At 48.3% G+C, this 25,967-nt stretch overlaps 2 protein-coding genes across 2 annotated transcripts in view; both read left to right on the top strand.

Annotated features, from left to right (window-relative positions):
• Positions 1 to 25,967, top strand: part of LOC144484922 (NACHT, LRR and PYD domains-containing protein 3-like) — a 184,988-nt gene that overhangs the window by 91,247 nt on the left and 67,774 nt on the right. The window lies entirely within an intron of this gene.
• The window catches only part of LOC144484914 (uncharacterized), a 59,907-nt gene continuing 50,107 nt past the window's right edge, over positions 16,168 to 25,967 (top strand). The window contains exon 1 of the mRNA XM_078203273.1: positions 16,168 to 16,219. Within this exon, the coding sequence (XP_078059399.1) occupies positions 16,168 to 16,219 (52 nt within the window). The remainder of the gene's footprint in view (positions 16,220 to 25,967) is intronic.

Genomic DNA, 25,967 nt, shown 5'->3' with positions numbered 1-25,967 from the left:
AGTGAGCTGGAGAGAGACACACTGATACAGACGCAGGGAAGATAGAAATTGAGATGGGAAGTGAGGAAGCAGCAACGATAAAAAACAGGGAGCCAGTGGTGGGGCAATTTGTGTATATCAGAGAGGGCATTAGTAGTGTCGTGAGAGATGACCCTTAGTTCTTGAAGATCAAAGTGTAAAATCAGTTGGGTGGCCCTGAGTAACAGCCAGGGACAGAAACCATTGGTGTGAATTGCTTGTGCTCCCAATTTCCTTCCATCAAGCGCACAGGTGGACTCATCCTATTGGCAAACCAAATACATTAAATCTGATAAACTGAGGGGCAAAATAAAAGCAGTGGCCCCTTAAAAAGCCGGGAGTCGCCCCAAACAAAATAAAGCAAAGTGTAAAGAAAACTTCAAACATCAAATCAAAAGGTGATGAAAGGGATCGATAATGGATGTCAGCCCCTGCTGGGCTTCAGTGATGCCCGTGGAGTTCGCATGCTCCCTCTCCAGGTTCGCACTGCCACACATGTAGCCGCAGTAGAGGGACAGACAGTCGGGTGGGACGACCCTCTTGGTTATCCTCTGCCTGGGCCTGCTTATGGCAAATCTAGCCAGGCCCGGGAGCAGGTTCAGAAGGAGGTCCTCTGCCTTCCCCACCCCCACCGCTCCGCACCAGGTGCCCGTAAATCAGGAGCGTGGGACTGAAGTGCAAACAGAACATCAATAAAATATTTTTTGGGGAACGAAAAGGGAGTCCAGCCTAAGACAGTGAATGTAAACATATCCCACGGATTCCACAAGACTGCAAAGAGGGCAGGATACTTGGGAGCCTGTGAACTGGTACAATTTATGGTTGCGTGGTACTGCTGCGGGCATGAGTCTCCACTCCAGGACCCCAACGTATCGGAAGTGGATCCCTTCATAGCGGGACCTCCATTGGGAATCTCCGCCGCCGGACGGCAACAAGGCGCACCAAGGAATGTCTGGCGGGGGCCAGTAGTGGAAGGTGTGCAGCAGCAGCCCAGACAGGAAACCCTCCGTGTCGTGGCAAAAGGCACAGAGGGCATTTTCACAAGGCAGCTCAAACTATGGGGTGCCAGATCCAGGAAGTAGGGTCTGGGCTTAGGGCCAATGTGAAATTCCGTCTGAGCACGTGCATGCTGAGATGGGATCCCACCGCAAGTGTGACGTCGGGTCTGGGCACGTGAACAGACTGGGAATAGTGGGATACAAACGGATGGTCTTCTTAGGTACACATGATCGGTGCAGGCTTGGAGGGCCGAAGGACCTGTTCCTGTGCTGTACTGTTCTTTGCGCTTTGTTCTTTGACGGTTCTAAGATCATAGATGGCATTGGCCATGAGCTGAACCTCCACTGGTGCATATTCAACTAGCTCATGGGGTGTCATCCAGCCCACTCTACCACCACGCAGCACGTCCCAGACCCTGGAACCCGGCAGCAACAGCCTTCCTCTCTGCCAGCCACCTGAAATGGTATTGGTGGAGGAGCAGATTCCTGAGCAGCAGCTTCCGAATGACAGCTGCTACTCCAGAAAGGAGAGAGATGTGGAACAAGGTGACCATGACCCAGACTTTCAGAAGCTCCTTGTAAAAGATGGGCAACACTTGCAGGGAGCCAAGGAGACCGCTCAGGTCTGTGAACGGGAGCTGCATGTCATAGTTCAGGCCATGCACCTGGCGGAAGAAATACATGGCCAGGGTACACCATCGAGGAGGGGGTTCAAAGCAGAGGTTTCCCTGCAGGGTCTGAAGGTGGAAGGTCCCCATCTGGTTGCGAAGGCAAACCAGTGCCTGATCGCTCTCCCTAAGCGGGAGATTCAAACACAGCAGTGACCCAGTGCAGCCTGTTGTCCCAGAAGAACTCTCCGAGCGTTCTCTGGATCTTTGTGACAAAGGTGGGGAGGGGTCAGAATGAGCAGCCGGTACCACAGCATCGAGGCAATCAGCTGGTTTATGACGTGAATTCGCACCCTGAATCGCCCACTTCTGTTTAAAATTTATTTATTAGTCTCAAAAGTAGGCTTACATTAACACTGCAATGAAGTTACTGTGAAAATCCCCCAGTCACCACACTCGGGCTCCTGTTCGGCTCCACTGAGGGCAAATTTAACACGGCCAATGCTCACAACCAGAATGTCTTTCGGACGGTTGGAAGAAACTGGAGCACCCAGAGGAAACCCACACATACATGGGAGAAGGTGAGGATTCCTGACTAACAGTCACCCCAGCCAGGAATCGAACCTGGATCCCTGACGCAGTGAAGCAGTCGTGCAAACCACTTGCCACTGTGCCACCCGATTTGCTCTCTCTCTCCTCCCTCCCTGAACCATTTATTATTGTTACATGTATTAGTGTACAGTGAGAAGTATTCTTGCATGCTTTATGAACAAAGCATACCATTCAGAGAGAAGGAAAGTGGAGAGTGCCGTGTTATAGTCATTGTTAGGGTGCAGAGAAAGATCAACTTAATATGACGTAGGTTGATTCAAAAGTCTGATGGAGACTTTAAAGGAATAGGAGTTTTAGAAGCATAGAACGATAGTGAAATGTAGATTTGGAGGGTTTGCTGGGCACAGCTCGCAAGAGGTCACCACACTCTGGCACCATCTTGGATTAATTTGCATTTGCTCTTTCCCCCTATCTGAAGCATTTGCGCTCTCTCGCTCTCCTCCCTCCCTGAACCATTAGCTGTCTCTCTGTCCTTGAACCATTTGCGCTCTTTCTCATTCTCTCTCTCTCTTTCTGTCTGTCCCTGCACTATTCTCTCCTCCTCTCTCGAAAATATCTATGACTGTCACACTACATTCTGAACTCTCTCGTTTCCTTCTCTCTGAATGGTATGCTTTGTCTGTACCTTGCGCAAGAAACAATACTTTTCACTGTGTGCTCATACATGTGACAGTAATACATCAACCTTACTGGGTTTCTTTCTATCAATTAGTGATTATAATGAGGCTGAGCTCTCTATTGGCGAGGGACAGCTGATTGATATCTGGCTGCATGGATACGAGGAGGGGGGCAGCGTAATTCCTCCCTTGGGCTTCTCGCATGCGCAGGGACAGTCATGACCGGCAATGCGCCTGTGCAGAATCAAACTGGAAACAGGGCACAGGACCACTCAATGCGCATGCGCTGGCATTCCGTCTGAGCGTGCGCGAGAGGAAATGGTGACCAATTAACAGTGAGATAGTGTTTGAATAGAAACAGCCTCAGCACTGAGAAAATCTGGGTGATTCCATTCTGAATACAGACCATCAATACTGTGTGTGTCTGGGTGATTCTAGTCTGAATAAACACAGCATTATAACGCTGAGTATATCTGGGTGATTCTAGTCTGAATAGACACAGCATTATAATACTCAGTATATCTAGGTGATTCTTGTCTAAATACAGGCAGCATCAACACTGAGTATATAAAGTTAAAGTTAATTCATTTGTCACAAGTAAGGCGTTGCATTTTAAATTCTACAAGAACAGTTTCAAGCCAGTATTTTTATTTCCCCGTTGTACTGGTGTTCCATTATAAAGTATCAAAGACTGATTCAGACCAGTATTCTTATTTCATCGTTTGAGTGGTTTTGCATCTTCAAGAATACTTGACAAGTTCAGAGTATTCTTATTCCCCGTCTTCCTGCTCTCCTTCTGGGTTAGGTAGAAAGCAATCAGAATTTAGGGAACTAGGTGGAAAATGAGCAGACAGGACCTCGCGTGTAATAAGACCAGGATTACCTGCGAGGGAGTACAGAAATAGCAAAATAAGACAGATCACCCTGTTACTCTTTATCCATCCAGCATGGCTGGAAAGATGGTGCAGGAGGGAATGCTTCAGATTTCGGGGACAGTGGGACTTGCTCTGTGGGGGATGGCATGTGTAGAAGGGGGACAGATTGCACCTGAATATAGTTGATCCCGAGTTCCTTGAGGAGTGTCTTGCCAGTGTTGTTGTGAGGGCTTTTTCCTAAGTCATCTGGGGTATGAGAAATATGGAGGAATAATAGCGTGCGCAAAGAGACTGTGTCCGTCTCTGTGGCTCGGGAGGGTAAGGGGCAGAGCGGGAGGGCAATAGTTATTGGGGACTCGTTAGTTAGAGGGATAGATAGGAGGTTCTGTGGCAGCAAAAGAGACTCACGGATGGTATGTTGCCTACCAGATGCCAAGGTCTGTGACGTCTCAGACCGTGTTTTCTGGATTCTGAAGGGGGAGGGGAAACAGTCACAAGTCGTGGTACACATTGGTACCAATGACATAGGTAAGAGAAAGGATGGGGATTTAAAGCAGGAATTTCTGGAGCTGGGCTGGAAGCTGAGAGCCAAGACAAAACATGTGGTCATCTCTGGTACGTTGCCCGTGCCACGTGATAGCGAGTTGAGGAACAGGGAGAGAGTGTAGTTAAACATGTGGTTGCAGGGATGGTGTAGGAGGGAGGGTTTCAGATACGTGGATAATTGGAACACATTCTGGGGAAGGTGGGACCTGCACAAACAGGACGGGGTGCACCTGAACCAGAGGGGCACCAATATCCCAGGAGGGAAATTTGTTACGGCTTTTCAGGGGGGTTTAAACTAATTTGTCAGGGGAGTGGGAAAAGGAGTTGTAGTCCAGAAGTCAGTGAGGGTGGTGAGGTATTGGGGAAGGTATCAGGGTCAAGGGTGGGTACCGGTAGACAGGAAGGTGGGTTGAAGTGTGTCTACTTCAATGCAAGGAGCATCCGGAACAAGGTAGATGAACTTGGGGCGTGGATTGGTACTTGGGACTACGATGTTGTGGCCATTACGGAGATGTGGGTAGAACAAGGACAGGAATGGTTGTTGGACGTTCCGGGGTATAGATGTTTCAGTAAGTGTAGGGAAGCTGGAAAAAGAGGTGGAGGAGTGGCATTGTTAATCAAGGATAGTTTAACGGCTGCAGAAAGGCACTTCGAGGGGGATCTGCACACTGAGGTAATATGGGCTGAGGTTAGAAATAGGAAAGGAGCGGTCACGTTGTTAGGAGTTTACTATAGGCCCCCAAATAGTAATAGAGATGTGGAGGAAGAAATTGCTAAGCAGATTATGGATATGTGTGGGGGTCACAGGGTAGTTGTCATGGGGGACTTTAACTTTCCAAATATTGATTGGAACCTTTGTAGGTCAAATAGTTCGGATGGGGCAGTTTTTGTGCAGTGTGTGCAGGAGGGTTTCCTGACACAATATGTGGATAGGCCGACAAGAGGTGAGGCCACATTGGATTTGGTACTGGGAAATGAACCGGGCCAAGTGTTAGATTTGGTTGTGAGAGAGCACTTTGGAGATAGTGACCACAATTCGGTGTCTTTTGTTATTGCAATGGAGAGGGATAGGGCCGTACGGCAGGGCAAGGTTTACAATTGGGGGAGAGGTAATTATGATGCGATTAGGCAAGAATTAGGGGGCATAAGTTGGGAACAGAAACTGTTAGAGAAAGGAACGAATGAAAAGTGGAACTTTTTCAAGGAACAAATACTGGGTGTCCTTGATAGGTATGTCCCTGTCAGGCAGGGAGGAAATGGCCGAGTGAGGGAACCATGGTTCACGAAAGAGGTGGAATGTCTTGTGAAAAGGAAGAGGGAAGCTTATGTAGGGATGAGGAAACAAGGTTCAGATGGCTCGATTGAGGGTTACAAGTTAGCAAGGAATGAGCTGAAAAAGGGGCTTAGGAGGGGACACGAGAAGTCCTTGGCGGGTCGTATCAAGGAAAACCCCAAGGCTTTTTACTCTTATGTGAGGAATAAAAGAATGACCAGGGTGAGGTTAGGGCTGGTCAAGGACAGTAGTGGGAACTTGTGTATGGAGTCAGTAGAGATAGGCGAGGTGATGAATGAATACTTTTCTTCAGTGTTCACCAAGGAGAGGGGCCATGTTTTTGAGGAAGAGAAGGTGTTACAGGCTAATAGGCTGGAGGAAATAGATGTTCGGAGGGAGGATGTCTTGGCAGTTTTGAATAAACTGAAGGTCGATAAGTCCCCTGGGCCTGATGAAATGTATCCTAGGATTCTTTGGGAGGCAAGGGATGAGATTGCAGAGCCTTTGGCTTTGATCTTTGGGTCCTCGCTGTCCACGGGGATGGTGCCAGAGGACTGGAGAATGGCGAATGTTGTTCCTCTGTTTAGGAAAGGGAATAGAAATGACCCTGGTAATTATAGACCGGTTAGTCTTACTTCGGTGGTTGGTAAGTTGATGGAAAAGGTCCTTAGAGATGGGATTTACGACCATTTAGAAAGATGCGGATTAATCCAGGATAGTCAGCACGGATTCGTGAAGGGCAAGTCGTGCCTCACAAATTTGATAGAATTTTTTGAAGAGGTAACTAGGTGTGTTGGTGAAGGTAGGGCAGTTGATGTCATATACATGGATTTTAGTAAGGCGTTTGATAAGGTCCCCCATGGTCGGCTTATGATGAAAGTGAGGAGGTGTGGGATAGAGGGAAAGTTGGCCGATTGGATAGGTAACTGGCTGTCTGATCAAAGACAGAGGGTGGTGGTGGATGGAAAATGTTCGGATTGGAGGCAGGTTGCTAGTGGAGTGCCGCAGGGATCAGTGCTTGGTCCTCTGCTCTTTGTGATTTTTATTAATGACTTAGAGGAGGGGGCTGAAGGGTGGATCAGTAAATTTGCTGATGACACCAAGATTGGTGGAGTCGTGGATGAGGTGGAGGGCTGTTGTAGGCTGCAAAGAGACATAGATAGGATGCAAAGCTGGGCTGAAAAATGGCAAATGGAGTTTAACCCTGATACATGTGAGGTGATTCATTTTGGTAGGACTAATTTAAATGTGGATTACAGGGTCAAAGGTAGGGTTCTGAAGACTGTGGAGGAACAGAGAGATCTTGGGGTCCATATCCACAGGTCTCTAAAGGTTGCCACTCAAGTGGATAGAGCTGTGAAGAAGACCTATAGTGTGTTAGCTTTTATTAACGGGGTTGGAGTTTAAGAGCTGTGGGGTTATGCTGCAACTGTACAGGACCTTGGTGAGACCACATTTGGAATATTGTGTGCAGTTCTGATCACCTCACTATAAGAAGGATGTGGAAGCGCTGGAAAGTGTGCAGAGGAGATTTACCAGGATGCTGCCTGGTTTGGAGTGTCGGTCTTATGAGGAAAGGTTGAGGGAGCTCGGGCTGTTCTCTCTGGAGCGGAGGAGGCTGAGGGGAGACTTAATCGAGGTTTATAAAATGATGAAGGGGATAGATAGAGTGAACGTTCAAAGACTATTTCCTCGGGTGGATGGAGCTATTACAAGGGGGCATAACTATAGGGATCGTGGTGGGAGATATAGGAAGGATATCAGAGGTAGGTTCTTTACGCAGAGAGTGGTTGGGGTGTGGAATGGACTGCCTGCAGTGACAGTGGAGTCAGACACTTTAGGAACATTTAAGCGGTTATTGGATAGGCACATGGAGCACACCAGGATGATAGGGAGTGGGATAGCTTGATCTTTGTTTCAGATAAAGCTCGGCACAACATCGTGGGCCGAAGGGCCTTTTCTGTGCTGTACTGTTCTATGTTCTATAATACTGGGAGAGACAGATAGCACTAGTCTAGAGAGTAGTAATAGGTGAAGGCGGATTAAGGGTGAAAGTAGTGTTGTTGAAATCAGGGTTTCGACACATGTATGTGAATGTGGAGAGTATAACAAATGAGATTGGTGAGTTACGGACACAGATTCCGGTGTGGAAGTTTGATGCTCTGATGATGACAGAGACCTGGATCCAGGAAAGGCAGAACTGGGTACAAGGTGTTTAGAAAAGCTTGGACTTGAAGGAAAGGAGGAGGAGGTGGTGGTATTGGTTAAGGGAGAGCTTCGCAGTGCTGGAGAAACAGCATGTCCCAGTGGATTCAAGGACAGTATCAATTTGGTTAAAGCAAAGGAAGAAATAAAGGCGCATTTATATTGCTTCTGTGTAGACTACAGACCAACCAGAATATATCTGAATTCATTGCTGGAAAATGCAAAAATTATAGTTACAATTTCATTACCTGAATGTATACTTGGACAGTAGGAGTATAATGGGTGGAGGGGGGTCAGAGGATCCAATATATGAGCAATCTTCGACAATAATGAGCCTGCAGTTCACCAAGAAAGGCTGCACTGTCGGACCTGCTTCTCGAAAATGAGGTGGGCCAAGCAGATCAAGTGTCAAATGTCATTGAGCAGATAGTCATAGAATCCTACAGTGCAGAAGGCCATTCAGTCCATTGAGTCTACACCAACCACAATCCCACCCAGGGCCTATCCCCACAACCCCATGTGTTTACCCTGGCTACACCCTCTGACACTAAGGGGCAATTGCGCATGGTCTATCCACCTAACCCGCACTCTGTTGTACTGTAAGGTTTAGGGCGATAATAGAGAAGGGCAATGCAGAGCATAAACACTTAACTCAGCGGAGAGACAACTTCAGTGGAGCAGGCACAAAGCTGGTTTATTTTGACCGCAATGAAGGAATGGGGGTAAACTAGGTGAGCGATGGGTTACGTTCAGAAAAGAAATGGTCCGGGCACGGACAGGTTATATCCCCTCAAAAGTGAAAGGACAAACGATACCAGAGATCCCTGGATGAAAAAAAGATAGAAATTAAGATCAGGAAGAAAAAAAATGTGTGTATAACTAGTGTCATGTATAAAATTCAGTTGAGAACAGAAAGAGATACAAAAGGTTCAGAGTGGAGGGGAAAAATCACATTCGAAAGCCGGAGACAACGCTGACAGCCAACATAAAGGTGAATCCCAACGTCTTCTATAGTCACATACATTGTAATATGGTGACAAGTGGGAAGTAAGGCGAATAGGTACCATAAAAGGGAATTTCTGCTTGGAGCCCAGGGCATGCTGAGGTATTAAATGAATACCTTGTGTCTGCCTTTACCAAGGAGATATATGCTACGAATGCCATGGAAACACGAGAAACCTCTGTCACAAGAGTGTTCAGAATTGATAAGGAGGAATAGATTGTCAGTACTGAAAGTTGACAAGGCACCAGTGCCAGATAAGATGTGTCCAAAGATATTGAAGGATGAGAATGGAAATTGCAGAGGGCCTGACCATAATCTTCTGGTTTCCTTGGACTCCAATGAGGTACCAGAGGACTGGAGAACTGTAAATGTTACAGCCTTGCTCAAAGAAAAGGTTTTAAGGACCATCCATGCAAGCACTGGCTCGTAAGTTTAATATTTGTTTTATTATTGTCACATGTATTGGCATGCAGTGCAAAGTATTGTTTCTTGCGCGCTATACAGACAAAACATACTGTTCATAAAGTACATAGAGGAGAAAATAAGAACTAGGATCTGGAGCAGGCCATCAGGCCCATCGAGTCTGCTCCACCATTCAATAAGATCGTGGCTGACCTTTTTGTAGACTCAGCTCTACTTACCCGCCCACTCTCCATAACACCCAATTCCTTTACTGTTGAAAAATCTATCTTTGCCTTAAAAACATTCAACGAGTTAACCTCAACTGCTCCACTGAGCAGGAAATTCCACAGATTCGCAGCCCTTTGGGTGATGAAGTTCCTGCTCAACTCAGTCCTAAATCTGCTTCCCGTTATTCTGAGGCCATTCCCCCGAATTCTAGTTCACCCGCCAGTGGAAACAACCTCATGTCTCCTTATCTATTCCCTTCATAACCCCCCCCCCGCCCCGCCGTTCTTCTTCTAAATTCCAATTAGTATAGTCCCAGTCTACTCAGTCTCTCCTCATAAGCTAACCCCCTTAACTCCGGAATCAACCTAGTGAATCTCCTCTGCACCCCCTCCAGTGCCAGTATATCCTTTCTCAAATAAGGAGAACAAAACTGTACACAGTACTCCAGGTATGGCCTCACCAGCACCGTATACAGCTGCAACATAACTTCCTGGTTTTTAAACTCCATCCCTCTATCAATAAAGCACAAAATTCCATTTGCTGCCTTAATTACCTGCTGCACCTGCAAATCAACCTTTTGCGATTCATGCTCAAGGACACCCAGGTCCCTCTGCACATCAGCATGCTGCATTTTTTCACCATTTAAATCAGTCCATTTTGCTGTTGTTCCCACCAAAATGGATGACCTCACATTTACCATCATTGTAGTCCCATCTGCCAGACCCTTGCCCAATCAAACTATCTATGTCCCTCTTCAGGTTCTAGTGTCATCTGCGAACTTTGACACACTACTCTTGGTCTCCAATTCCAAATCACAGGAAGGAAATAATGGCCATGCCTGGAGAATTCGGGGGAATGGCCTCAGAATAACGGGAAGTTTTGTTCTCACTTGAGAAAGGGTGTACTGGCACTGGAGGGGGCACATGAGAGATTCATTAGATTCAGGATGTAATGTTAGAGTCATAGATTTTTAAAAGCATGGAATGTGAGTAAAATATAGAATTAGAGGCTATGTTGGGGATGACTTGGAAGAAATCAACACACTCCGATGCCATCTCGGGCACACTTCCAGAAGTAATGATTCATTACAGAATTAGTTGTGACTTGGAATCAAGTGGTTTGAATCGGAAAAGCCAGCTTAAAAAAAGTATCAGGAGGAAACAAACAAAAAAGATCGATAAGAATAATGCGGTGTACATGGACTATAAAAAGGCATTGGATATAAAGCAATGCAGAGGACTTGTGAGAAAAGTTTCAGTTCATGGACTAAAACAGACATTAGCAACGTAGAGAGAAAAAAATGACTGAAAATTGGAAGCAGAACGTGATGCTCAATGGATATATTTCAGGCAGAGAAAGGGTTGTAGGGATGTTCCCCAGGGATCGGGATTGTGACCCATGCTTTATCTGGAATATATTCTGATCTCGATCTTGATGTGCAGGGGACAATTTCAAATTTTGCAAACACATAAAGGTATGAAGTATTATAAACTGTGAGGAGGACAGTGTGGAACTCCAAATGGGTAATGACAAGTTGCTGAAGTGGGCATATAGTTGGCAGCAATAATTTGTGGCATTGAAGTGAGAACTGATGCATTTGGTTGGAAGAAAACGGAGAGACAAAAAATAAGGTGTACAATTCTCAGAGGGCAGGAACTGGGGAACGTGTGCACATGCACATCGATCAAACTACAAAGAAAATTACAGCACAGGAACAGGCCCTTTGGCCCTCTGAGCCTCAACCGACCATGCTGCCCGACTGAACTAAAACCCCCTACCCTTCCGGGGACCATATCCCTGTATTCCCATCCTATTCATGGACTTGTCAAGACGCCCCTTAAAAGTCACTACCCTCCCCGCTTCCACTACCTTCCCCAGCAACGAGTTCCAGGCACCCACCACCATCTGTGTAAAAGGTCTGCCCCGCACAAATCCTTTAAACCTCGTACCTTGAAGCTGTGCCCCCTCGTAATTGATTCTACCACCCTGGGAAAAAGCTTCTGACTATCCACTCTGTCCATGCCTCTCATAATCTTGTAGACTTCTTTCAGGTCGCCCCTCAACCTCCGTCGTTCCAGTGAGAACAAACCAAGTTTCTCCAACCTCTTCTCATGGCTAATGTCCTCCTACCAGGCGACATCCTGGTAAATCTTTTCTGTACCCTCTCCAAAGCCTCCACATCCTTCTGGTAGAGTGGCGACCAGAATTGAACACTATATTCCGAGTGCAGCATAACTAAGGTTCCATAAAGCTGCAACATGACTTGCCAATTTTTAAACTCAATGCCCCGGCTGATGAAGGCAAGCATGACATCTGTACCTGCATTGCCACTTTCAGTGACCTGTGTACCTGTACACCCAGATCCCTTTGCCAATCAATACTCTTCAGTGTTCTGCCATTTACTGTACATTTCCTATCTGTATTAGACCTTCCAAAATGCATTACTTCACATTTGTCCGGATTAAACTCCATCTGCCATCTCTCCACCCAAGTCTCCAACTGATCCTGCTGTATCCTCTGATGGTCCTCGTCACTATCCGCAAATCCACCAACTTTTATGTTATCCGCAAACTTATTAATCAAACCAGTTACATTTTCCTCCAAATCATTTATATATATACTGCGACCCCGTTATAACGCGATGGTTGGGGTCCATAAAATGTTATCGCGAAAAAAGCAGGGTCGCGCTAAATCGGGGTCCTATTTCGGGGTCCAATCAGGGTTTAAAAAAATGGGTCCAATGATTCATCGCGTTATTTCCGAATTTGCGCTAAATCGGTTCCACTGTATTACAAACAGGAGAGGTCCCATCACTGATCCCTGAGGAACAGCACTTGTCACAGCCCTCCATTCAGAAATGCGCCCGTCCACTGCTACCCTCTGTCTTCTTTGACCGAGCCAGTTTTGTATCCACCTTGCCAGCTCACCTCTGATCCAATGCGACTTCACCTTCTGCACCAGTCTGCCATGAGGGACCTTGTCAAAGGATAGAACCATAGAAAATTACAGCTCAGAAACAGGCCTTTTGGCCCTTCTTGTCTGTGCCGAACCATTTTATGCCGAGTCCCACTGACCTGCACTTGGACCATATCCCTCCACAACCCTCTCATCCATGAACCCGTCCAAGTTTTTCTTAAATGTTAAAAGTGACCCCGCATTTACCACTTTATCCGGCAGCTCATTCCACACTCCCACCACTCTCTGCATGAAGAAGCCCCCTCTAATATTCCCTTTAAACTTTTCTCCTTTCACCCTGAACCCATGCCCTCTGGTTTTTTTCTCCCCTAGCCTCAGCGGAAAAAGCCTGCTTGCATTCACTCTATCTATACCCATCAAAATCTTATACACCTCTATCAAATCTCCCCTCAATCTTCTACGCTCCAGGGAAGAAAGTCCCAACCTGTTCAATCTCTCTCTGTAACTCAGCTTCTCAAGTCCCGGCAACATCCTTGTGAACCTTCTCTGCACTCTTTCAATCTTATTTACATCCTTCCTGTAACTAGGTGACCAAAACTGTACACAATACTCCAAATTCGGCCTCACCGATGCCTTATATAACCTTACCATAACACTCCAGCTTTTATACTCGATACTCCGATTTATAAAGGCCAATGTACCAAAGGCACTCTTTACGACCCTATCCACCTGTGACGTCACTTTTAGGGAATTCTGTGCCTGTATTCCCAGATCCCTCTGTTCAGCTGCACTCTTCAGAGTCCTACCATTTACCCTGTACGTTCTACTTTGATTTGTCCTTCCAAAGTGCAATATCTCACACTTGTCTGCGTTAAATTCCATTTGCCATTTTTCAGCCCATTTTTCTAGTTGGTCCAAATCCCTCTGCAAGCTTTGAAAACCTTCCTCACTGTCCACTACACCTCCAATCTTTGTATCATCAGCAAACTTGCTGATCCAATTTACCACATTATCATCCAGATCATTGATATAGATGACAAACAACAATGGACCCAACATCGATCCCTGTGGCACACCACTAGTCACAGGCCTCCACTCAGAGAAGCAATCCTCCACGACCACTCTCTGGCATCTTCCATTGAGCCAGTGTCTTATCCAATTTACTACCTCCCCATGCATACCGAGCGACTGAACCTTCCTAACTAACTTCCCAAGAGGGACCTTGTCAAAGGATCATTAAGATCATTGAACGTGACGGAATGTGTCCGCTGTGCTATGGGTACGATTGTGAAAAGTCCGACTGTGATTTACTGCAAGGTGAAAGTGAAAGGAAAATTTGGGTTTCAGGTTATAAAGCTACAGGAGGATGGAGTCAGTGAGATCAGACAGTGTGTAACCCAGGGAGGATGGAGTCAGTGAGATCAGACAGTGTGTAACCCGGGGAGGATGGAGTCAGTGAGATCAGACAGTGTGTAACCCGGGGAGGATGGAGTCAGTGAGATCAGACAGTGTGTAACCCGGGGAGGATGGAGTCAGTGAGATCAGACAGTGTGTAACCCGGGGAGGATGGAGTCAGTGAGATCAGACAGTGTGTAACCCGGGGAGGATGGAGTCAGTGAGATCAGACAGTGTGTAACCCGGGGAGGATGGAGTCAGTGAGATCAGACAGTGTGTAACCCGGGGAGGATGGAGTCAGTGAGATCAGACAGTGTGTAACCCGGGGAGGATGGAGTCAGTGAGATCAGACAGTGTGTAACCCGGGGAGGATGGAGTCAGTGAGATCAGACAGTGTGTAACCCGGGGAGGATGGAGTCAGTGAGATCAGACAGTGTGTAACCCGGGGAGGATGGAGTCAGTGAGATCAGACAGTGTGTAACCCGGGAAGGATGGAGTCAGTGAGATCAGACAGTGTGTAACCCGGGGAGGATGGAGTCAGTGAGATCAGACAGTGTGTAACCCGGGTTACACACTGTCTGATCTCACTGACTCCATCCTCCCCGGGTTACACACTGTCTGATCTCACTGACTCCATCCTCCCCGGGTTACACACTGTCTGATCTCACTGACTCCATCCTCCCCGGGTTACACACTGTCTGATCTCACTGACTCCATCCTCCCCGGGTTACACACTGTCTGGTCTCACTGACTCCATCCTCCCCGGGTTACACACTGTCTGATCTCACTGACTCCATCCTCCCCGGGTTACACACTGTCTGATCTCACTGACTCCATCCTCCCCGGGTTACACACTGTCTGATCTCACTGACTCCATCCTCCCCGGGTTACACACTGTCTGATCTCACTGACTCCATCCTCCCCGGGTTACACACTGTCTGATCTCACTGACTCCATCCTCCCCGGGTTACACACTGTCTGATCTCACTGACTCCATCCTCCCCGGGTTACACACTGTCTGATCTCACTGACTCCATCCTCCCCGGGTTACACACTGTCTGATCTCACTGACTCCATCCTCCCCAGGTTACACACTGTCTGATCTCACTGACTCCATCCTCCCCGGGTTACACACTGTCTGATCTCACTGACTCCATCCTCCCCGGGTTACACACTGTCTGATCTCACTGACTCCATCCTCCTGTAGCTTTATACCCTCAAACCCAAATTTTCCATTCACTTTCACCTTGAAGTAAATCACAGTCGGGCTTTGCACAATCGTACCCATAGCAAAGCGGGCACATTCTTTCAATGATCTTAATGATCCTTTGACTGGGTCCCTCATGGCAGACTGGTGCAGGTGTCAGATAGACACCGATCTTTGCACCTGGAAGCGTGCAGTGTCTGTAATACTCATCCAGCTCTTCTCCAGATGACACAATGGATAGATTTGATAGAGAGGGAATTGCACCCGCACTGTGAGTTTACCAAACAAACAGGTCCTTTGGAAACTGAGACCGGTTATTAATTGCGCAACAGATTACTTTGCAAATCTGATAATTAGAATCTATCCGACACACAGAGGTCTTTGCACGTGCAAGTGTCTGAATGAAGCAAAAAGCTCTTCTCCAGATGACACAATGGATAGATTTGATAGGGAATTGAGCCTGGACTGTTAGTTTACCAGACAAAGAAGCCCTGAGGAAACTGAAACTACTTATTAATAATTGGAAGTAAAACTATGTTTGCTTCCAGGAGAGATGCTGCATTTTGTGAGGTAAATATTTCTCGTGGCTGGGTAGAAAGAGGGAAGTGAGTGACATCAGCGTCACGGGTGAGGGAGTTCCTGAGTACTGGAATTGTCCTATAGATAGCTGGTATTGGGAACTGCCTATATTGAGCTCAAACAACTTAGCTTCTTGTCTGGAACTGAGCATAATTTAAATTATAATTATTAATAACTGGTTATTGAGGACTGACAGGGAATGTCAGCGGTCTCTACCTGTGATGCTGCTGAAAGAAAGCCAAGCCCAATGGAGAAAGAACATTTGCAGATTGCCTGGGCTTGCCTGGACGCGTTTCAAATCAGAATACACAGGTCGAGTAAAAATGAACTACTGGAGATCTGGAACAAAAACAGAAAATGCTGGAAAAACTCAGTCGCTGTGGCAGCATCGTGGAGAGAGAAACAGAGATATCATTGGGGTTCGAACCAAGAGTCATCGTGGACTCAACATGTTTACTCTGTTTTCTTTCCGTCAGATGCTGCCGGACCTGCTGGGATTTTCCTGCACCTTCTCTTTATATTTCAAGAATTGAACAGAATTAGCAGTGACTCTGTGTCGCAAATAAATTTCCTGAAATATTACATGTAAAAGGTATGGCTGTAATGAGGTGTTTCTCGGTGCAATTTTATGTGGAAACTTGTATTTATTACAGAGAGTCAGAATATGGGATGTTGTAACACCACCATGGCTGAAGGATCAGATCCAACATCTTCAACAAGAGTGAAAATGGATGCGGGTAGGTTCAGAAAATAATTAAAATCGTAATTTCATACAGGACAAAGTTCCAGATTTTGAGCAAGAATCAACAGTTCAAATACAAAGTTAAAAGAGAACAGGGTCTGAGCAGGAAGAGGAATTGAGTGACCATCTAGAGGTTCGTCCCAGTCACAGATGTAGGGAGCTCATGAGCTCTGGTACTGTCCAATAGATAGCTGGGACTATAAGGTGAATCCAGACAGTGACGAAGCCAGAAAATCCCACTCGAGATCAACGGACCTTTCCATGATCTGCCCCTCCCCCGCTCTGATTCTCCTGCCATGTGGGACGGTAAAATACACCCCAACAAATTGCAGCACGGTTTAAACAGTGAGTTAAGATTCCAGCTGATACCACTGGACAAGTCAAATCTCAGGATCGAACCTGGCTCAATTGATCCTAACTTTTATTATTCATGTAGTGTTCGGATGTTTACTTTGGATGGCAACTACTGAACTGAGCCACTGACTCCATCCTCCCCGGGTTACACACTGTCTGATCTCACTGACCCCATCCTCCCTGGGTTACACACTGTCTGATCTCACTGACTCCATCCTCCCCGGGTTACACACTGTCTGATCGCACTGACTCCATCCTCCCCGGGTTACACACTGTCTGATCTCACTGACTCCATCCTCCCCGGGTTACACACTGTCTGATCTCACTGACTCCATCCTCCCCGGGTTACACACTGTCTGATCTCACTGACTCCATCCTCCCCGGGTTACACACTGTCTGATCTCACTGACTCCATCCTCCCCGGGTTACACACTGTCTGATCTCACTGACTCCATCCTCCCCGGGTTACACACTGTCTGATCTCACTGACTCCATCCTCCCCGGGATACACACTGTCTGATCTCACTGACTCCATCCTCCCCGGGTTACACACTGTCTGATCTCACTGACTCCATCCTCCCCGGGTTACACACTGTCTGATCTCACTGACTCCATCCTCCCCGGGTTACACACTGTCTGATCTCACTGACTCCATCAAAGAAAATTACAGCACAGGAACAGGTCCTTAGGTCCTCTTAGCCTGACCATGCCGCCCGAATTAACTAAAACCCCCAACGCTTCCAGGGACCCAATCCCTCTATTCCCATCCTATTTATGTATTTGTCCAAATGCCCCTTGAAACTCACTATCGTACCTGCTTCGACTACCTCCCCCGGCAGTGAGTTCCAGACACCCACCACCCTCAGTGTAACAAAACTTGCCTCGTACATCTCCTTTAAGTCTTGCCCTTCGCACCTTAAACCTATGCTCCCTAATAATTGACTCTTCCACCCTGGGAAGCAGCTTCTGACTATCCACTCTGTCCATGCCCCTCATAATCTTGTAGACTTCTATCAAGTTGCCCCTCAACCTCCGTCGTTCCAGTGAGGACAACCCAAATTTCTCCAAACTCTCTTCATAGCTAATGCCCTCCATACCAGGCAACATCCTTTCTGTACCCTCTCCAAAGCCTCCAGATCTTTCTGGTAGTGTGACGACCAGTATTGAACACTATTTTTCCCAGCACAGCCTAACTAAGGTTCTATAAAGCTGCAACATGACTTGCTAATTTTTAAACTCAGTGCCCCAACCGATGAAGGCAAGCGTGCCTTTGCCTTCTTGACTACTTTCTCCACCTGCATTGCCACTTTCAGTGACCTGTGTCCCTGTACACCCAGATCCCTCTGTCAATCAATATTCTTAAGGGTTCTGTCATTTACTGTATATTTCCTATCTGTATTAGACCTTCCAAAATGCATTACCTCACATATGTCTGGATTAAACTCTATCTGCCATCTCTCCACCCAAGCCTCCAACCGATCTATATCCTGCTGTATCCTTTGATGGTCATCATCGCTATCTGCAAATCCACCAACTTTTCTGTCGTCTACGAACTTACAAATCAATCCAGTTACTTTTTCCTCCAAATCATTATATATATATATATTAGAAACAGCAAAGTTTCAAGCACTGATCCATGAGGAATGTCACTTGTCACAGGCCTCCATTCAGAAACACACCCTTCCACTTCTCCCCTCTGTCTTGTTTGACTGAGCCAGTTCAGTATCCACCTTGCCAGCTCACCCCTGGTCCCATGCGACTGCACCTGCACCAGTCGGCCATGATGGACCGTGTCAAAGGACTTACTGAAGTCTATATAAATAACGTCCACTGCCCTACCCTCATCAATCATCTTCGCCGCTTCCTCAAAAACCTCGATGAAGTTAGTGAGACACGACCTCCCCTTCACAAAACCATGTTGCCTCTCGCTAATCGGTCTATCCTGCCTGGGTTACACACTGTCTGATCTCACTGACACCATCCTCCCCGGGTTACACACTGTCTGATCTCACTGACTCCATCCTCCCCGGGTTACACACTGTCTGATCTCACTGACTCCATCCTCCCCGGGTTACACACTGTCTGATCTCACTGACTCCATCCTCCCCGGGTTACACACTGTCTGATCTCACTGACTCCATCCTCCCCGGGTTACACACTGACTGATCTCACTGACTCCATCCTCCCCGGGGTACACACTGTCTGATCTCACTGACTCCATCCTCCCCGGGTTACACACTGTCTGATCTCACTGACTCCATCCTCCCCGGGTTACACACTGCCTGATCTCACTGACTCCATCCTCCCCGGGTTACACACTGTCTGATCTCACTGACTCCAACCTCCCCGGGTTACACACTGTCTGATCTCACTGACTCCATCCTCCTGTAGCTTTATACCCTCAAACCCAAATTTTCCATTCACTTTCACCTTGAAGTAAATCACAGTCGGGCTTTGCACAATCGTACCCATAGCAAAGCGGACACATTCTTTCAATGATCTTAATGATCCTTTGACTGGGTCCCTCATGGCAGACTGGTGCAGGTGTCAGATAGACACCGATCTGTGCACCTGGAAGCGTGCAGTGTCTGTAATACTCATCCAGCTCTTCTCCAGATGACACAATGGATAGATTTGATAGAGAGGGAATTGCACCCACACTGTGAGTTTACCAAACAAACAGGTCCTTTGGAAACTGAGACCGGTTATTAATTGCGCAACAGATTACTTTGCTAATCTGATAATTAGAATCTATCCGACACACAGAGGTCTTTGCACGTGCAAGTGTCTGAATGAAGCAAAAAGCTCTTCTCCAGATGACACAATGGATAGATTTGATAGGGAATTGAGCCTGGACTGTTAGTTTACCAGACAAAGAAGTCCTGAGGAAACTGAAACTACTTATTAATAATTGGAAGTAAAACTATGTTTGGTTCCAGGAGAGATGCTGCATTTTGTGAGGTAAATATTTCTAGTGGCTGGGTAGAAAGAGGGAAGTGAGTGACCATCTGGAGTGACATCAGCGTCACAGGTGAGGGAGTTCCTGAGGACTGGAATTGTCCTATAGATAGCTGGTATTGGGAACTGCCTATATTGAGCTCAAACAACTTAGCTTCTTGTCTGGAACTGAGCATAATTTAAATTATAATTATTAATAACTGGTTATTGAGGACTGACAGGGAATGTCAGCGGTCTCTACCTGTGATGCTGCTGAAAGAAAGCCAAGCCCAATGGAGAAAGAACATTTGCAGATTACCTGGGCTTGCCTGGACGCGTTTCAAATCAGAATACACAGGTCGGGTAAAAATGAACTACTGGAGATCTGGAACAAAAATAGAAAATACTGGAAAAACTCAGTAGCTGTGGCAGCATCGTGGAGACAGAAACAGAGATAACATTGGGGTTCGAACCAAGAGTCATCGTGGACTCAACATGTTTACTCTGTTTTCTTTCATTCAGATGCTGCCAGGCCTGCCGGAATTTTCCAGCACCTTCTCTTTATATTTCAAGAATTGAACAGAATTAGCAGTGACTCTGTGTCGCAAAGAAATTTCCTGAAATATTACATGTAAAATGTATGGCTGTAATGAGGTGTTTCTCGGTGCAATTTTATGTGGAAAATTGTATTTATTGCAGAGTGTCAGAATATGGGATCGTCTAACACCACCGGGGCTGAAGGATCAGATCCAACATCTTCAACAAGAGTGAAAATGGATGCGGGTAGGTTCAGAAAATAATTAAAATCGTAATTTCATACAGGACAAAGTTCCAGATTTTGAGCAAGAATCAACGGTTCAAATACAAAGTTAAAAGAGAACAGGGTCTGAGCAGGAAGAGGAATTGAGTGACCATCTAGAGGTTCAGCCCAGTCACAGATGGAGGGAGCTCATGAGCTCTGGTACTGTCCAATAGATAGCTGGGGGCTATGAGGTGAATCCAGACAGTGACGAAGCCAGAAAATCCCACTGAAGATCAACGGATCTTTCCATGATCTGCCCCTCCCCTGCTCTGATTCTCCTGCCATGTGGGACGGTAAAATACACCCCAACAAACTGCAGCACGGTTTAAACAGTGAGTTAAGATTCCAGCTGATACCACTGGACAAGTCAAATCTCAGGATCGAACCTGGCTTAATTGGTCCTTACTTTTATTAATCATGTAGTGTTCGGATGTTTACTTTGGATGGCAACGACTGAACTGAGCCACTGACTCCATCCTCCCCGGGTTACACACTGTCTGATCTCACTGACTCCATCCTCCCCGGGTTACACACTGTCTGATCTCACTGACTCCATCCTCCCCGGGTTACACACTGTCTGATCTCACTGAATCCAACCTCCCCGGGTTACACACTGTCTGATCTCACTGAATCCATCCTCCCCGGGTTACACACTGTCTGATCTCACTGACTCCATCCTCCCCGGGATATGCACTGTCTGATCTCACTGACTCCATCCTCCCTGGGTTACATACTGTCTGATCTCACTGACTCCATCCTCCCCGGGTTACACACTGTGTGATCTCACTGACTCCCTCCCCGGGTTACACACTGTCTGATCTCACTGACTCCATCCTCCCCGGGTTACACACTGTCTGATCTCACTGACTCCATCCTCCCCGGGTTACACACTGTCTGATCTCACTGACTCCATCCTCCCCGGGTTACACACTGTCTGATCTCACTGACTCCATCCTCCCCGGGTTACACACTGTCTGATCTCACTGACTCCATCCTCCCCGGGTTACACACTGTCTGATCTCACTGACTCCATCCTCCCCGGGTTACACACTGTCTGATCTCACTGACTCCATCCTCCCCGTGTTACACACTGTCTGATCTCACTGACTCCATCCTCACCGTGTTACACACTGTCTGATCTCACTGGCCCCATCCCCCTCGTGTTACACACTGTCTGACCTCACTGACTCCATCCTCCCAGGGTTACACACTGTCTGATCTCACGGCCTCCATCCTCCCCGGGTTACACACTGTCTGATCTCACTGACTCCATCCTCCCCGGGTTTCACACTGTCTGATCTCACTGACTCCATCCTCCCCGGGTTACACACTGTCTGATCTCACTGACTCCATCCTCCCCGGCTTACACACTGTCTGATCTCACTGACTCCATCCTCCCCGGGTTACACACTGTCTGATCTCACTGACTCCATCCTCCCCGGGTTACACACTGTCTGATCTCACTGACTCCAACCCCCCCCGGGTCACATACTGTCTGATCTCACTGACTCCATCCTCCCCGTGTCACATACTGTCTGATCTCACTGACTCCATCCTCCCCGGGTTACACACTGTCTGATCTCACTGACACCATCCTCCCCGTGTTACACACTGTCTGATCACACTGACACCATCCTCCCCGTGTTACACACTGTCTGATCTCACTGACTCCATCCTCCCCGGGTTACACACTGTCTGATCTCACTGACTCCATCCTCCCCGGGTTACACACTGTCTGATCTCACTGACTCCATCCTCCCCGGGTTACACACTGTCTGATCTCACTGACTCCATCCTCCCCGTGTTACACACTGTCTGATCTCACTGACTCCATCCTCCCCGGGTTACACACTGTCTGATCTCACTGACACCATCCTCCCCGTGTTACACACTGTCTGATCTCACTGACTCCATCCTCCCCGGGTTACACACTGTCTGATCTTACTGACTCCATCCTCCCCGGGTTACACACTGTCTGATCTCACTGACTCCATCCTCCCCGGGTTACACACTGTCTGATCTCACTGACTCCATCCTCCCCGGGTGACACACTGTCTGATCTCAATGACTCCATCCTCCCCGTGTTACACACTGTCTGATCTCACTGACTCCATCCTCCCCGGGTGACACACTGTCTGATCTCACTGACTCCACCCTCCCCGGGTTACACACGGTCTGATCTCACTGACTCCATCCACCCCGTGTTACACACTGTCTGATCTCACTGACTCCATCCTCCCCGGGTTACACACTGTCTGATCTCACTGACTCCATCCTCCCCGTGTTACACACTGTCTGATCTCACTGACTCCATCCTCCCCGTGTTACACACTGTCTGACCTCACTGACTCCATCCTCCCCGGGTTACACACTGTCTGATCTCACTGACTCCATCCTCCCCGGGTTTCACACTGTCTGATCTCACTGACTCCATCCTCCCCGGATTACACACTGTCTGATCTCACTGACTCCATCCTCCCCGGGTTACACACTGTCTGATCTCACTGACTCCATCCTCCCCGGGTTACACACTGCCTGATCTCACTGACTCCATCCCCCCCGGGTCACATACTGTCTGATCTCACTGACTCCACCCTCCCCGGGTTACACCCTGTCTGATCTCACTGACTCCATCCTCCCCGTGTTACACACTGTCTTGATCTCACTGACTCCATCCTCCCCGTGTTACACACTGTCTGATCTCACTGGCCCCATCCCCCTCGTGTTACACACTGTCTGACCTCACTGACCCCATCCCCCTCGTGTTACACACTGTCTGATCTCACTGACTCCATCCTCCCCGTGTTACACACTGTCTGATCTCACTGAATCCAACCTCCCCGGGTTACACACTGTCTGATCTCACTGACTCCATCCTCCCCGGGATATGCACTGTCTGATCTCACTGACTCCATCCTCCCTGGGTTACATACTGTCTGATCTCACTGACTCCATCCTCCCCGGGTTACACACTGTGTGATCTCACTGACTCCCTCCCCGGGTTACACACTGTCTGATCTCACTGACTCCATCCTCCCCGGGTTACACACTGTCTGATCTCACTGACTCCATCCTCCCCGGGTTACACACTGTCTGATCTCACTGACTCCATCCTCCCCGGGTTACACACTGTCTGATCTCACTGACTCCATCCTCCCCGGGTTACACACTGTCTGATCTCACTGACTCCATCCTCCCCGGGTTACACACTGTCTGATCTCACTGACTCCATCCTCCCCGGGTTACACACTGTCTGATCTCACTGACTCCATCCTCCCCGTGTTACACACTGTCTGATCTCACTGACTCCATCCTCACCGTGTTACACACTGTCTGATCTCACTGGCCCCATCCCCCTCGTGTTACACACTGTCTGACCTCACTGACTCAATCCTCCCAGGGTTACACACTGTCTGATCTCACGTACTCCATCCTCCCCGGGTTACACACTGTCTGATCTCACTGACTCCATCCTCCCCGGGTTTCACACTGTCTGATCTCACTGACTCCATCCTCCCCGGGTTACACACTGTCTGATCTCACGTACTCCATCCTCCCCGGGTTACACACTGTCTGATCTCACTGACTCCATCCTCCCCGGGTTTCACACTGTCTGATCTCACTGACTCCATCCTCCCCGGGTTACACACTGTCTGATCTCACTGACTCCATCCTCCCCGGGTTACACACTGTCTGATCTCACTGACTCCAACCCCCCCCGGGTCACATACTGTCTGATCTCACTGACTCCATCCTCCCCGTGTCACATACTGTCTGATCTCACTGACTCCATCCTCCCCGGGTTACACACTGTCTGATCTCACTGACACCATCCTCCCCGTGTTACACACTGTCTGATCTCACTGACACCATCCTCCCCGTGTTACACACTGTCTGATCTCACTGACTCCATCCTCCCCGGGTTACACACTGTCTGATCTCACTGACTCCATCCTCCCCGGGTTACACACTGTCTGATCTCACTGACTCCATCCTCCCCGGGTTACACACTGTCTGATCTCACTGACTCCATCCTCCCCGTGTTACACACTGTCTGATCTCACTGACTCCATCCTCCCCGGGTTACACACTGTCTGATCTCACTGACACCATCCTCCCCGTGTTACACACTGTCTGATCTCACTGACTCCATCCTCCCCGGGTTACACACTGTCTGATCTTACTGACTCCATCCTCCCCGGGTTACACACTGTCTGATCTCACTGACTCCATCCTCCCCGGGTTACACACTGTCTGATCTCACTGACTCCATCCTCCCCGGGTTACACACTGTCTGATCTCACTGACTCCATCCTCCCCGGGTTACACACTGTCTGATCTCACTGACTCCATCCTCCCCGGGTGACACACTGTCTGATCTCACTGACTCCACCCTCCCCGGGTTACACACTGTCTGATCTCACTGACTCCATCCTCCCCGTGTTACACACTGTCTGATCTCACTGACTCCATCCTCCCCGGGTTACACACTGTCTGATCTCACTGACTCCATCCTCCCCGTGTTACACACTGTCTGATCTCACTGACTCCATCCTCCCCGTGTTACACACTGTCTGACCTCACTGACTCCATCCTCCCCGGGTTACACACTGTCTGATCTCACTGACTCCATCCTCCCCGGGTTTCACACTGTCTGATCTCACTGACTCCATCCTCCCCGGATTACACACTGTCTGATCTCACTGACTCCATCCTCCCCGGGTTACACACTGTCTGATCTCACTGACTCCATCCTCCCCGGGTTACACACTGTCTGATCTCACTGACTCCATCCCCCCCGGGTCACATACTGTCTGATCTCACTGACTCCATCCTCCCCGGGTTACACACTGTCTGATCTCACTGACTCCACCCTCCCCGGGTTACACCCTGTCTGATCTCACTGACTCCATCCTCCCCGTGTTACACACTGTCTTGATCTCACTGACTCCATCCTCCCGGGTTACCCACTGTCTGATCTCACTGACTCCATCCTCCCCGTGTTACACACTGTCTGACCTCACTGACTCCATCCTCCCCGGGTTACACACTGTCTGATCTCACTGACTCCAACCCCCCCCCGGGTCACATGCTGTCTGATCTCACTGACTCCATCCTCCCCGTGTCACATACTGTCTGATCTCACTGACTCCATCCTCCCCGGGTTACACACTGTCTGATCTCACTGACACCATCCTCCCCGTGTTACACACTGTCTGATCTCACTGACTCCATCCTCCCCGGGTTACACACTGTCTGATCTCACTGACTCCATCCTCCCCGGGTTACACACTGTCTGATCTCACTGACTCCATCCTCCCCGGGTTACACACTGTCTGATCTCACTGACTCCATCCTCCCCGTGTTACACACTGTCTGATCTCACTGACTCCATCCTCCCCGTGTTACACACTGTCTGATCTCACTGACACCATCCTCCCCGTGTTACACACTGTCTGATCTCACTGACTCCATCCTCCCCGGGTTACACACTGTCTGATCTCACTGACTCCATCCTCCCCGGGTTACACACTGTCTGATCTCACTGACTCCATCCTCCCCGGGTTACACACTGTCTGATCTCACTGACTCCATCCTCCCCGTGTTACACACTGTCTGATCTCACTGACTCCATCCTCCCCGGGTTACA

The sequence above is a fragment of the Mustelus asterias genome, unplaced genomic scaffold (genome assembly GCF_964213995.1).
Source record: "Mustelus asterias unplaced genomic scaffold, sMusAst1.hap1.1 HAP1_SCAFFOLD_134, whole genome shotgun sequence".
Taxonomy (NCBI): Eukaryota; Metazoa; Chordata; class Chondrichthyes; order Carcharhiniformes; family Triakidae; genus Mustelus; species Mustelus asterias.
Note: the sequence above shows the minus strand (reverse complement) of the source record. Positions and strands in the feature narration are given on the sequence as shown.